General features: G+C 38.6%; 1 protein-coding gene across 1 annotated transcript in view; it reads right to left on the bottom strand.

Annotated features, from left to right (window-relative positions):
* Window positions 1–14340, bottom strand: part of cyfip1 (cytoplasmic FMR1 interacting protein 1) — a 33394-nt gene extending 19054 nt beyond the window's left edge. The window contains exons 1-6 of the mRNA XM_008407624.3: window positions 14037–14340; window positions 3133–3254; window positions 1870–1959; window positions 1403–1480; window positions 744–845; window positions 472–653 (exon numbers count right to left, since the gene is read on the bottom strand). Coding sequence (XP_008405846.1) covers window positions 472–653; window positions 744–845; window positions 1403–1480; window positions 1870–1959; window positions 3133–3249 — 569 coding nt within the window. The 5' untranslated portion in view covers window positions 3250–3254; window positions 14037–14340. The remainder of the gene's footprint in view (window positions 1–471; window positions 654–743; window positions 846–1402; window positions 1481–1869; window positions 1960–3132; window positions 3255–14036) is intronic.
* Between the last annotated feature and the right edge of the window lie 16 nt (window positions 14341–14356).

The raw sequence follows: 14356 nt of genomic DNA, 5'->3' as shown, positions 1-14356 counted from the left end.
AAAATTTTAAAAATGCAGTTTAGTGTTTTTAACAACCACTAAACAATCTGAAAGAGTCACAATCTGAATCAGAGGCGACTGTGTGACTTTAGGAGAAACTGGTGGAGTTATTCCTTCACTTCCTGCTTGTTCGGGCGCCTACGCATGTGCACAGAAAACTACAACTGCTTGTAATCAACTCGGAACAGATGAAAACTACAGGAAGGTCTAGCTGAATAAAACATAACTGTATACTATTAAAACATATGTTGTGTTCATTATGTACACTCAAAAAATTAAAATTTTAAGTTAATATATTAAATATATCAGTTTTTCTTTTAAATCACATTGAACTGTCCTTTATCCTCTTCCAGATCTGGACCAGCCAGCATCTTCCCTCGGCTTAAATCTGGACATTCTGAACAAACATCCTGCCATCTAGTGTTGGCACCGGACAGCAGCTGCACTGCAGCCTGTAAAGCTTCTGAATACCGTTTGTATGCAGAGTGGTCGTTCTTGACGCTGCACTTCATGTTCTTCAGCTCGTCCAGCACAGCGAACATGTTGATGAACTTCCCCAGGGTCAGCAGGTACGCCTCCGAGACAAAGTCCTTCCTGCGCTCGGTGTGGCACAGACGGCGAACCTCCCCGCAGAAACGGTCGATGGCAGAGCGCTGGATGAGAACAGATAGGCTCCAATAAGTCGAAAATAGTAGAGGATCAGCTAAAAATCTGTACCGTCCTAGTAGTGTTTAGGACGGTACCTGGAAGTACATGAAGTTCATCAGCTTGGTGACTTCTGGCTCGAGGACCTCCACAGTCTTCTCATAGATCTCCACTCTGTTTGGCTGCTCGTTACATTTCACCTGAGAAAAGAAAGACGAAGATTAAAGAATCATTGTTAGAACTAGAGATGCACCGATCTGATACCAATATCGGTACCAATATTGACAAAAACTATAGTTTGTGCATCTCTAGAATAGATCTGCCCTTCATAAGGGCAGATCTATTCAGTCTAATTCTACGCTCTGAGCGACATCATGCTTTATTATTTATTTTACATTATATTTCTAATTTCACTTTCTGAACTATTTCAAAAAAGGTTTGTTGCAATTTATTTTTACGTTTGACCATGGTAGTCAACCTACCTTGGTCAACCTGTTTTGACAATGGGTTTGTTTTCACATGTTCAACCAGGCTTGTGAAGTTACTGGTGTATTTATGTGGGCTGTACTGGTGCAGAGTTATTAAATAAATTTGTAATTCAGTACATTTAAGTCCGTTAAAGAAAAGAAACGTTTCAAGTAAATTCAGCGCCGTTTTTCTGAATCAGATCGGCATCAGCCAATAATAACCTCAGATATCGGTATTGGAAGTGAAAAAAGTGAATCGGTGCGTTCCTAGTTAGAAAAGTCCAGTTTACCTGCGGTATGGCACGGGAGCAGCTCCTCCAGGTGTACAGCATGACGGCATACTCCTGCCCCTCCTCCAACATGTCATTCTGACCCAAACAAAAATATTCAGTCACTTCAAACAGCCTCAACTAAAACAAAACCTCACAAGATGCATGCATGGTTGCTTCTGCGGCGAGTTTATTCCCCGAGGGCAGGAGTGCGAACCCGCCCTTCCTCCAAACAAAGTCCGGTTTGATCCCCACCCAGAGCAATTATCTATCACTAATTAGAGACAAAGACCTGCTATTCCTGACAAGAGCTGCTGTTTGTCCCTGGGCCGCTTGCTCCAGGGTTTGGATCCTGTGAGCCGCCTGCTTCACAGCACCAAATGTGCTGCAGGGACGGCGAAGTCCCACAACCCACTCACCCGTTCTGGTGAGTTTGTGTGCGTTTTTGTTCCCCCCAGCTAGAGAACAGATGCAGAGCAGAGACGTACCATGTTGGAGTGGACGGTGGCCTGCTCGATGTATCTGGCGATGCCGGTGACAAAAGCATTTCGGTCCTCGAAGTTGGTGTTGAAGTTGGGCTGTTGGGAAAATGAAACAACAGTGAATATGGAGCAACAGATATGGAGAATTATTATGAATGTTTTAACAAAGAGAGAGATCAGGTTGCCATTAAAAAAAAAGTAAAAATGCAGAAATAAATTTTATCGATTAGTTGAATCTTCGTTTTTTTAAGATATAATTTTATAAATTTTTCACCATTGCTCTCCAAAGTGATGTCAGAACACCCAGTGCCACCATCTGGTTTGACAAGCATGTTTTACTGCTTCTATTTATTTAGACTTTGAATTCAGATCAACTATACGGCAAAAGGGTCAGGCAAAACAACAAAAAATAAATAAATAAATATATATATATATATATATATATATATATTTTTTTTTTTTTTCCAAGGTTTCCCCCAGGAAGCTTGCTAAGCCTGGTGGTTGGGCGCCAGGGCAGTCATTCATCCAGCAGCCTGTCGTGTTTTTGAGTTAAAAATGTTTTAAAGTTGACAGGAAATTTTTAAATGTTACTTGATAATCATGTGTTACTGAAAGATTGGAAGATTAATACCTGAACACCAACTATAAAATCTTAAAAAAGTGCAAACATTTTAATAAATAAGTAATGCTTAGCCTGCTGGGGGCACAAGTAAAGCCTGGTGGCCCGCCAGGCTTACACTGGGGGAAACCCTGCATAATGTTACAGGAATGCAGTTGTAGTAAGATGAGAATAAAGTCAAATGACAATAAAGTCAAAACAACTTGAGAATAAAGTCTTAATTTTAGGAGAATTAAGTAGTAATTGTATGAAAACTGAAACAAAAAAATAATTATCCAAGCTTTTTTCTCATTAAAACAATTTTTTTCTCGTAATTTCAAGACATTCTTCTGGTAAAACTGCGTCTTTATTCTGCTAAAAGTGTGACAACTTTCCTGTAATTAAACAAAAAAAAAAAAAAAAAGAGTCCTGTAGTCTGGCCCTTATACTTCGTCGTACAACTAACAGAAGGGATGATTGAAATAAAAATCACTTTTTGAAAATATTTTCTTTCATTTGTAATTTCTTTTCTTTTTTGGAAAAGAAAACAAGAAAAAATATTAGAATTGAACCTGGTATAAAAAATATATATATATCAGATTTTATTTTGACACCATCTCGCCCTAAAGAGAACAAGCACAGCGGTAGAAACGAGCCATCCCAGCGCTGACCTGGTACATGACGGAGGCGGGGAGCGGCTCGATGCATGGCTGCTGATCGGGCAGCGGTAGCTCCTCCAGCAGGTCCACGTTGGACAGAGCATCTTCTAGCGTTACAGTGGACGCCATATTTGCTGTAAAGTAACAGGAAAGAAAGGCTTTAAAACTTTAGTGTAGAAACACATCTCTATGCTGCCATAGCTGCAGAATTAAAGCAGAACTTTGAAACCTGGAGGAACAAACTCAAACGTCAATTCAATTTCTGTTCAGTCCAAAGACACAGAGGAGATTCTGATACTGTTCTGATGCACATTACCAAGATGCTTTTTAAAAACCAGAAGAGGAACGTGAAACACGAGTCTATTTGAGCCAAGTCACTCAAACCATATGATAAAATGTTGACAGCTGTACATTCATCTGAACAGCCGCCACAGTGCCTTGCAAAATGGTTTTAAGCAACAGAAAACAAAAGAAAATGAACAACTATGAGGTGAGTATAAACTGTAGGAACTTCAACCTTTACTCAATACTGTTTTGCAAAACGTCTCAAGCTCAGCGACATTGGATGGAGCATGTCTGAACATCAGTTTGTGGTCTTCCCACAGTTCCACATTTGGATTTAGCCTTGGCCTTTAACTAGGTCATTCTAACACATGAATCTGCTCTGATCTAAACTTTGTAATTGTAGGTCAGGCTGGTCGTTAAGTTTTTTGTCCTGCTGGAACATAAAACTCTGATCTTAGCTTTGGCGGCTTCCAATAGGGTTTTCTTTTTTCCAGGAATATCCTGGACTGAGCTCCTTCAAAAATCCAAAAGGTCAAGGGTCATGAACACTGTAGCAGGGTGTTATATATCAGAGCCCAGGGGTCATTTGTGGCTCCCAACTGCAGTTCAAGAACGATATAAATTTGATCTGTAGAGCAGGTGGTTGACACAGATGGAGACTTATTATTTATAATCAGGATAAAATTATTACAGACATAAATGTCTTACAATGGAAAATATTAAGTATTTGTCCCTTCATAATTGAGCTTTTAGAATAAGTAGAACCACCTCTATCCAGAGACTTTGCTGCTCTCTAATCAGCTTTTATGCAAGTTATTAAACTTGGCTAAATATTTGCAAGTGCTTTGAACAAAAGAGACCCAAATCCGGTTCTTATAACTGAGAATAAATTTATTCAACTGAGCCCAAAACAATTTGAAAACTAGATGTCTTTCTTTTAATATGAAAAAGATTGAAAATATTTCCGGACTCATTTATTTATAGATGAATGTATTGGGTTTTCTCCGGGTACTCCGGTTTCCTCCCACAGTCCAAAAACATGACTGTCAGGTTAATTGGCCTCTCCAAATTGTCCCTAGGTGTGAGTGTGTGTGCATGGTTGTTTGTCCTGTGTGTCTCTGTGTTGCCCTGCAACCTGTCCAGGGTGACCTCGCCTCTCGCCCGGAACGTTAGCTGGAGATAGACACCAGCAACCCTCCCGACCCCATTAAGGGAAAAGGGTGTAAAGAAAATGGATGGAAATTTTATATGGCTTATGGTTATATTAGTATTTACTAATATTGAACACTTTGGATGGAGTATCGGTCAGCATATAAGCAATTCCCCCTTGGGGATCAATAAAGTATATTCTCTGAAAAATAACCTTTAAGCAGATATAAAACACACTTTTCATTAAGTCCACATTTCTGTTTTTAAAAATCGTTTTTTAATTGATCCGATTTAAATGTCATGTTGTCATGCAAGTGGAAAATCATCATAATTAACAGAAATAAAGGTTTTGAAGAATAGAATTTGTTTGTTATGAATATATAAAATGTCAATAATATTCTAATTTATTGAATATTGACTGAATGTGTATGCGACTTGTCCCTGCTTCTCCTTAGAGCAGCTTCATAGATGGAGGAGGAGGAGTGTTAAAGCTTCCCAAACACAGGAAGCTAAAAAAAAAAAGAAAAGAAAAGAAAAAGAAAAGCTAAATTTTAGGCTCCTCTTGTGCAAACAGCTGTGTAAATGCCCAACGCTTCCTGTCCATGCAGGTTCAGAATCCGGGTCAGGGTTAAATCCTGACCCGTGGGCCGCTGAACAGAACGTCTCACCGGTTTGGTATTTCCCTCTCATTCCTCTGCACATCTTTCTGTGTTTCACTTTAGACACAACCCCGTCACCTGGCCGCAGTTTGGCAACAACATACCAGACTATTTTTTTTTTTGCTTAAGTCATGTACAGACAAGCGTGTGAGCACAAAAACGTAGAGAAGCTCATTTTTAATCACTCAACCGTTTCCAAAGCATCTAGAATGTGATAGAGTTAAAACACAGTGAAAAATAGAATGGAAAGGGGAAATTAAGGTGCTACAGCATCATCAGGTATTAAGTTTCATAGAAAAATAGTTCCTAAAAAGACAATATATAAAAAACAAGATTGCAACAGCGAAAATTAGCAGCATTGAAGAAAGAAAAAAAAAAACTATCGCATACCAATCAGTATCTCGTGGACAGCAGATACCATCTGGTGCACACAATATAGTATGTGATGCGCACTAGAAAGTTAATTTTTGTTCTTCAATGTCCCTTTAGGGGCTCTGTAGGTTCCAGTAGTAGCAATGGTAATAATACTATACTGTGCAAGACGACAAAAGAAGTTACCACAAATAAAAATATCAGACTCACAATCCAAAGCATTGAAAAAGCTATCAGCAATAAAAGAGAAGGCAGCTTTCTGTGTTGTTTAGTGTCACTCTCCTCAGTGATGTAGCCACCAGATTAGCGCTAGCTACAGTAGTGCTGTAGGTGTGATGTGATACGATTCAGTTTGCTTTCCCACAGTCCTGCTGACATGCGGACGTCACAATCTGCAAACACAAACCCGCAGCAATCGTAACCACATCCCACAGAAGAACCGACGAAAACCTCACAGGTCAGCGGGAGGAGGATCGGTGTCAGCGCAGGTCACCGGATCTCCAGAGGGAAGTGAAGGAAAGAGAACCAACGGCAGGTTGCAAGAAGACCGCATGACATTTTTGAGCTGTAGTGTAAGGGTTAGAGTTAAAAAGATGGAGGATCCCGGCCTACTGACTCACAGCTGGCTGAGGGAAACTTTGGCTATTTTTAGATAAAAGATCTGTTTTACCCACATCAGGCTTTTAATGTCTGACTCACTACACTTGACAGCCAGTAACTCAAACAAGTTAGCAATTTACCCACAGTGAGGAAAGTTGGTCAATTTTTCAGCAATCAGCAGGGTTGATAACGAAACATTTTAAGGCATTCATTAAAAAAAACTTTCATTTTGTTTAGTCTATAAATACTACAAACATGTTCTTTGCTGCATTTTGTTATGAATGTAGTAAATATCTGAAAGATTAAAGATTAATGACTTCATAAAAAATGGAAAATCTTATTCCTTCTTTTGCTGCACACTCTCTCTATTAGTCAATGTTTGTCACATTGTCGCTGAATTCAAGCTACATTTCAGAGCTGACAGACAAAATGGAATCTGTAGTAGGACGCAAAACTTTGTTCTTAATGCAATAAATCCAAAAAGCGTCGATTAATAGTAACTGGTAAATCAAGTGTCCCTATAGTATTATAAAACAAAAAATCCCAGAAATAAACTTCATGGTTTAAAAGGACGTGATGCCACAAAGAAGAACAAGACCAGTGATCCAAGAGTTTGGATTCCCAGTAGGTTTTGGATCTGGTCTAAATGCAATAAGAGCAAGCAAAAACAAACTAAATATATACTGCTCAAAAAAATAAAGGGAACACTTAAACAACACAATATAACTCCAAGTAAATCAAACTTCTGTGAAGTCAAACTGTCCACTTAGGAAGCAACACTGACTGACCCGATGAGGGTCCCCGTTGTCAATCAGTGTTGCTTCCTAAGTGGACAGTTTGATTTCACAGAAGTTTGATTTACTTGGAGTTATATTGTGTTGTTTAAGTGTTCCCTTTATTTATTTATTTTTTTCCATGTTTCCATTGAGCACATTTATTTTTGAAATGTGAAATTGCTAAATTATGTGGTCAATGGCAACACAGTTAGCTAAATCTGGAAACCTTGTTTGCTGGGCATCTTTTGCCATAACATCAAAGATGATACTCATGCTAATTGAAAGAAATAAAACCCTTCATTCCTAGTTTACACTGTTTTAAATAAGATGGCAGAGAAAGTTCCAGAGTGCCTAGAAATCTGACTGTACAGAGCAGTGACTAAAACGCCATTTCCTCCCCCACCTATTGCTGTGCACTGCTGCTTACCTGGCTGAAAAATTAGCAAATTACTTTTGCTAACCACAGCAAAGATGAATTCAGCTATTTGGAAATATCTTTGGTCACCAAAAGTACAGATGGTGTTTTCATGATGTGAATAATAAAAAAAGCTCCAGTAAAATACAGAGAAATCCCAGATAACCTGAACCGCAGCAGCAAGGTGATTTTTAAAAAAAAGTTTTTAAATTAGGATTGTAAGAACGTTGTATCTGCATGAATGACTGGTTCAATGCAAACTTAGCATGCATGATTCAACTAATGGCAGTCACTGTTAACCGCACAAGATAAAAAAAAAAAAAACTCCTCATGCATTACCCAATGTGTAAACTATTTTTAAATACTTCCTTGTTCTGTTGAGACTGCAGTGTCTGAGTTTGTTCAGGGGGTTAACAACAACAAGCTGACAGTTTCAGTAAATCAAAACAAAATGCTTGATTTTACTTTGTGGTATTAAAGCTCTGAAGGACCTGCTCTCATGAAGCTAAGTCAAGTCAAATAATAAATGTATGAACGATGTTGGTCAGTTTCTGACATCAGGTTGATGTCTGCTTTCATTTCTAGAACTGTAACCCCGTACAGTGAACTGGATGTGACTGAGGTTGGGTAGGAGTGCTTGATGAAATCATCAGGGTGTTTACCCCAGAGTGCTCAAAATGATCAAACCTAATAATAGATGTGGTTAGGACACAAGGAAACATGGTAACAAAGAATGATGAGGATGGATAAAAAAAAGACAGCATTACCAACTTGTCTCAGCATTTTCACTTTGGTAAAATGAACTCCACGCAGCGTCACTGACTGCAAATGGGAAGTACGAACCTCAGAGATGACGAGCACGTGACGCACAGCCGGCTTCAAGACAAGTCCAGCTTTTCTTTCATGAGAAATGTCCAACCTTTTTACAACTTCCTGATGCCTAGACAGAAATTCTTGGTAAATCAAGAACAGAGACCACTTTTATAAAGTACAAGCGATCTTTAGCTGTGGAAAGATGCCATGCTTTTATTTGTCTAAAACAAGGAACGTTGGTGGGTTTTTACTTTAACCCAGTTCCTGTTGCTGTTTGACAAGGAACAAATACGGGAAGTCGTTTCTCTTTAAGGGTTAAATCAGTCTGCTGAAGCAGCACAACATGTCTCCGAGTAAATACACAGTAAGGAGCTTAAGCCAGAATAAAGGAGGTAGCTCGGGTGTTCAGACAAACAAACAAAAGGCAATCATAACCCATCGGTGTGTGTGATATTTGAATCAGGTCCAATTATTTCTCCTTTTGAGCTTGGCAGGGCAGCCATGTCTGAAGTCTGGAAAAGATGCTAACCGGGTCAGGATACAGATAGCGGAGCTCACTCAGAACGTTAGTCTATTCTTCAGGTTCTGTTCCTGAATAGAACCACTCTTCTTCAGAGAAACTTTTTTTGTTATATGTATATAAAGCAACGAAGGCTCCACATTTAATTTTCCTTGGAGCAGAAAAACCCAATAAAATGGATCACACTTTCTACTTTTAGATGAATGGAGTGGTTTCAGCAGGACTCCTTCACAGCCTCACCTGGGCTAAAGATGAGACTTTAACACGAAGATTGTGACTATTTGGTGAGATTGCTAATGTACAGCTAAAGCTAAAAACCTTTTTAAAAAAATAGGCGTGGGTCAATAACAGAAAATACTCTTTGTACCCAACAGTCTCCATTTAAGAAAATATGTATAAACTTCACAGTGAAAATTTTTTTTACGTTTCCATCAGTCAAAATAAAATATATTTGCTGGAGGACAAATTGTCCCAGTAATTTATTGAGATAAATTAAAATGTTGTTTTGAGATCATTTTCAAGTAATATAGTGACAATAGAATCATAATGCAACTTTGCCCTCTCAATTACCACTAAACTTTAATTTGGTAAAGAACGCTTTGAACAGGAACTGGAAGTGATCAAGTGTCCAAAAACGAAAATAACCAAGAACAATAAATAAAATAGAAATAAAGACCACACACAACCCAAACTGTATATAAAATGCAATGAAGTCTTTGTCAACAAAATTTGCTCATCAAAAAATAATAATCATCAGAATGGAAATAAATTATCAAGCTCATGTTAATTTATCATGCTATTAATTGATTAATTGCGGAAGGTTTTGCGTGCCATTATCAGCAGAATCTAAATAACCCAGTTGTGACACGACCAAAACTCATAACCATTACCGTATTTGGCATCTTTTTCTGATTCAGTTCCTCCAAGATCTTTTTTTTTTTAACAAATTAAAAGAAAAGCGTAAACATTTAGCAGTTTTAGACTCTTTGTATAAGAAGTATCATATTCAGTAGAATTATTTTCTGGTTTTATCAACAATACTAAAAATGGAGACGAGTCCAAATATATTGAAATGAGGAAGAGAAAAAAAATAAATTCAAATAAAGATTAGTCGAATGAAGTTTGAATGTTTTGCATGCAGAGGCAGGTGGAGCACACATGCTGCAGCAGCAGGTGGTGAGAATCAGAAATAAACCAGAAATAAGCTCAGGGTTCCTACAGGTTTTCCATTTCAAACTTTCAGACATTTGCACCATAAGATTTTCTAGTTTAGTGCCTCTTGCGACTGCTTTTACATTTGTGGCTTTAACATTTACTGGAAATTTGGATCAAATATTTGTGCTTCAAAATCCATGATATCTATTTCTAACATGTCCCATTCTAATGTAACTTTAGTTTGAAATGAGACAACAGGAAACACTGCAGGACACGATGTACTGATCAGATTTTTAAGGGTCAATGCTGATTCTTTCTGATTTTCTGAGATCTGACATGATTTTGATTGATTCTGAATTTCTTTTCTAAAGTTGACAACACATACAAAACTCTCAAATATCAAAGCTTTCTTTTAAAATTACAGTATGTAGTTGTTGTTTTTTTTTTATTTAAAAAAAACTATATTTTTGTAGAAATATAGTTGTTATACAGTTGGTAGAGCTGTTGCCTTGCAGCAAGAAGGTCCTGGGTTCAATGCCCAACCTGGGGTCTTTCTGCATGGAGTTTGCATGTTATCCCTGTGCATGGTGGGTTTTCTCCGGGTACTACGGTTTCCTCCCACAGTTCAAAAACATGACTGTCAGGTTAATTGGTCTCTCTAAATTCTCCCTAGGTGTGTGTGTGTGTGCACGGTTGTTTGTGCTGTCTGTCTCTGTGTTGCCCTGCGACAGACTGGTGACCTGTCCAGGGTGTACCCCGCCTCTCGCCCAGAACGTCAGCTGGAGATAGGCACCAGCAACCCTCCCGACCCCAACAAGGGACAAGAGGTTGGTTGGAAGGACGGATAGTTGCTATATATATTTGTTTAAACTGTCACTATGTCCTGACAAATAATGTTTGGGGAGAGTAAATAAATAAATAAACATATCATCCTTCTCCCTGTGGTCCTACTGCCATCAGAAGAAATATGATGCTCAAAAACAACCAATCAGAGCCAGGAGGATCTTAGCACTGTGAGTCATGCTACAAATATGTAAAGAGCATATTTTTATATAATAAACTTTATAAAAAAATACCTTATATGAATAACATTAAACTTAATGTAACATTAACCTGCTACAATTCATGCAATAAATGTAATAAAGCCCGACAACAAAAGAAAAACAAATGTGCTGCTGGTTGTTTGACAAATGCAAAAGTTTTGAATCCAACAGTAACTGAAAGACTTGCAAAATTATCCCTACTTGTGTGACAAAGCTTATGCCTCTAAACTTTACCCAAATAACTGACAATTTAATTTATTATTTTTTTTTAAATAAGAGTGAATTCAAGTATGATTCATTTACTAAACAGGAAAAAGAGCTTATTTTTAAGTATTTGACCAACCAAAAACAGGTCAATCTGTTCACCTGTATCATCCCCACTTAGTCTAGTCTGCCACTAAAGTGAAGAAGCATTTCAAGGTAATAAAATAAATCCAACAGATGTCGAACATTTTCTAAAAGAGGAACCAACTTTGTGTTGGACAGAACGATTTACAGTCACGCATAACAAAATGCAAGATGTCTGACACTTTTAAACCCTCTGTTCAAACAGAGTAAAGTCATCAACACTCTTAAGTGAGAAACTGATGCAAAAGCAAGAATCTAACACTGCCTTGAACGACAGTCGACAGTCACTCTTATAAGTGTGGCAGAATAAACACACTTCAGCAGGTTGGTGCGTCGAACTGTGCCAGGCAGGAGCAACACAACGATCTCAAGACAGAGGTGTGAAAACGTTTAGCTTTAACATGCTGCAGGGTAATAAACCACAGCTTCCGCGTATCAGTGCAAAAACCACGCTCATCCAAAGCGCATGCTATGAAAAATGTAGAAATACATTTTATAAATGTATAAATGTTTACATCTGCAAGAGGAGGGTTGGGTTCTGGAGAATTCAGGGTTAAGTTTAAGTTTATGTGTAATCAAATCTCAACTCAAGAAAATTGAGTTGAAAATGATTTGCGGCTGATGACCTTCTGGAGTAAAAAATAGCAAACAAGCAACACAAAGGTTTATCCACTCACCTGGAGCAACGGCAGCTAATTTAAACCTGGCTAGTTTCGGTGGTTGTAATGTGCTACAAACTGAAATGTGGGTTGGTCTAACTTGGCTTTATGGTATCCTTAGTAAAGACACAGAACCACAGAAGAAGAAAAAAAAGGAAAATATATGCACCACTCTCACCAAAAACACTAACAGATGTGGTTAGAAACGCATCTTCATGCCTCATCGCCTTCCTGCCTCTCTTCCTTCCTTCTTTCGTGACTTCAAAGCTGACAGAAAACATCTCAAACTCAACAAAATGCAGCAGAGGCAAAATGAACATCAAAAAAATATATATGCACACGTTTCCAAACGTTTCCAAGCTCATATCACGTGAACTACTACAGTGTACATGAGGGGAGTCCGAGGTGCGACGTTTACAATATTTGGAATCGGGCAAAAAGCAAATCAAATATATCAAATGGAGTTGATGCTGTCACAGTAACCAATTAATCACATGATAAATTACAATGATGGCCATGAAATCCATTCTGATTATTAATATTTTTGAAGAGCAATTTTGTTTACAGCTTTCATAATCTACTTCATTTATGGTTTCAGTTCTGTGTGGTTTTTATTTCATTTATATTTTTTGGTTATGGCATTTTGTGTGTGTGTGTTTGTTTTGTGGTTATTTAAAATATCTTCCAGTTACATGATCTTAACAAAATTATAATTTATTGCTCTTTGAGAGAGTGAACTTGCATTATTAGACCATTATCAACATATCACTTGAAAATAGTCTGAAAATAAAATTATTGTTCATCACAGTAATTTTGGGATTATTTATCATCCAGCAAAATCAGTTGTCATGACAGGCTTGCAGGTGGACTTTTTTTTTGTCATTTTTTTCCACTGAGTAGTTTACACATATTTTCTTAAACAGAGACTGTTGGGAACAAAAAGTATTTTTCTACTTTTGGCCATGTCGATTTGCTTTCCTTTAAGTTTCATAGTGAAACCCGGTGACTTTATTGAGTAAAACAGACGCAATTATTAAACTTGGCTAAGTACAAGAAAGGTTGTCTGAGGAAGTTCTTGTATTTATTTTATGTTAAAATACTTTTCTGGACCAATAAAGTAGAAAACATTTAAAGCAAGAAGTTCTGAAACCGTAGCTTGTGGTGTCCAAATTGAGTCCTGCAGGTTTTAGTCGTTACCCTGGTTCAACACACCTGAATCAAATGATAGTTCATTAGCAGAACTTTAGGAGGTAGTTGGACCACATTGGAAACTGGCAGGGCAGAAGCTGCACACCCATACTGAACAGTAACATTCACTCTAACCAGTCAAAAAGGTTGTTCATTGAAGATGGTTTGTTGAACATTTTATCACGTATCCATTTAAAAATGTGGTGTTCGTTTCAGCTTTTCAAACATTACTAGGGTTCATTTGAAAGGTTTCTACAGTGGCTCCTTTTACGTGCTGCTTACAGTGGAAGAATGGGCAGTGAACGCCTCGTGAGATCTAGTTCCTGAACGCAGCAATCCTGGATGACTCGCGCACTAAACTTCAGGAAAAATGTTGCCAAAAAGAGGAAACAATTTGGAAAAGGCAACGATACTCCAAAAGTACAGATCTATTTTTAACTTTCGACATTTGCAGATGGTTTTGTTGGCTTATTTAAATTACTTTCTTTAAAGTAAGTTCTACGTTTCGGCTCCAGATAGTGTGTCGGACAGTTGAATTCACTCCAGAAGGTAACAGGTAGTACAAAACAACAGATACATCGATTGAAAAGTGTGAAAACTTGCGAATTCTTTGGTGTGTGTGTGTGTATATAGTCCTGCCTCCAACCTGTAATGGCTCTATCCCTGTTCCGTGGCTCGGCCTGAGATTAGTCACAGCTCGGGCCTGTGAGCCAGGAAAATGGCTTTGCGCAGCAACAAGCTGTTCACCTCTACAAGCTAATTATCAGAAGTCTGTCTAAAATCATCGTGTCCCCCACTGGTTGCTCTCACACAGCGCTGGTTTAAAGAATACAGCCAAAGCCGTGCAACAACTTTTTTCTCTCTCTCTCCCAAGTCGTGGGCGAGGTATCTGGAAGTCCACACACTGAAACCAACTTCAATCATTTCCACTCACCCGGAGTTGTTGGGAAACTTGTGCGTGAATACACTCCACTACTGCGCCATGTAGCCGGTGGTTTAATCTGTCTCGCGACCCCCGGGCGTCCCGGGCTTCAACGTTTTCGGTCCTTGGACTGTTTTTTGTCGTCGGCCGGTGAAGTCTTTCCTCGCTCGGTGTTATTATGGGCGGGGGAGAGAAGCAGAGCAGGGAGTTCCTGTCCCTCAAACAGGGAAACTCAACAGGAAACTGTGCTCCGAGCTGCGGTTCAGGCCTCCTCCACTAGGGCAGGGAGACGCAGGAATGTACAGTAAGCCCGCATGTATGGAAGGTCATTA

This window comes from Poecilia reticulata, chromosome 4 (genome assembly GCF_904066995.2).
Source record: "Poecilia reticulata chromosome 4, P_reticulata-male-v2, whole genome shotgun sequence".
Lineage (NCBI taxonomy): Eukaryota > Metazoa > Chordata > Actinopteri > Cyprinodontiformes > Poeciliidae > Poecilia > Poecilia reticulata.
Note: the sequence above shows the minus strand (reverse complement) of the source record. Positions and strands in the feature narration are given on the sequence as shown.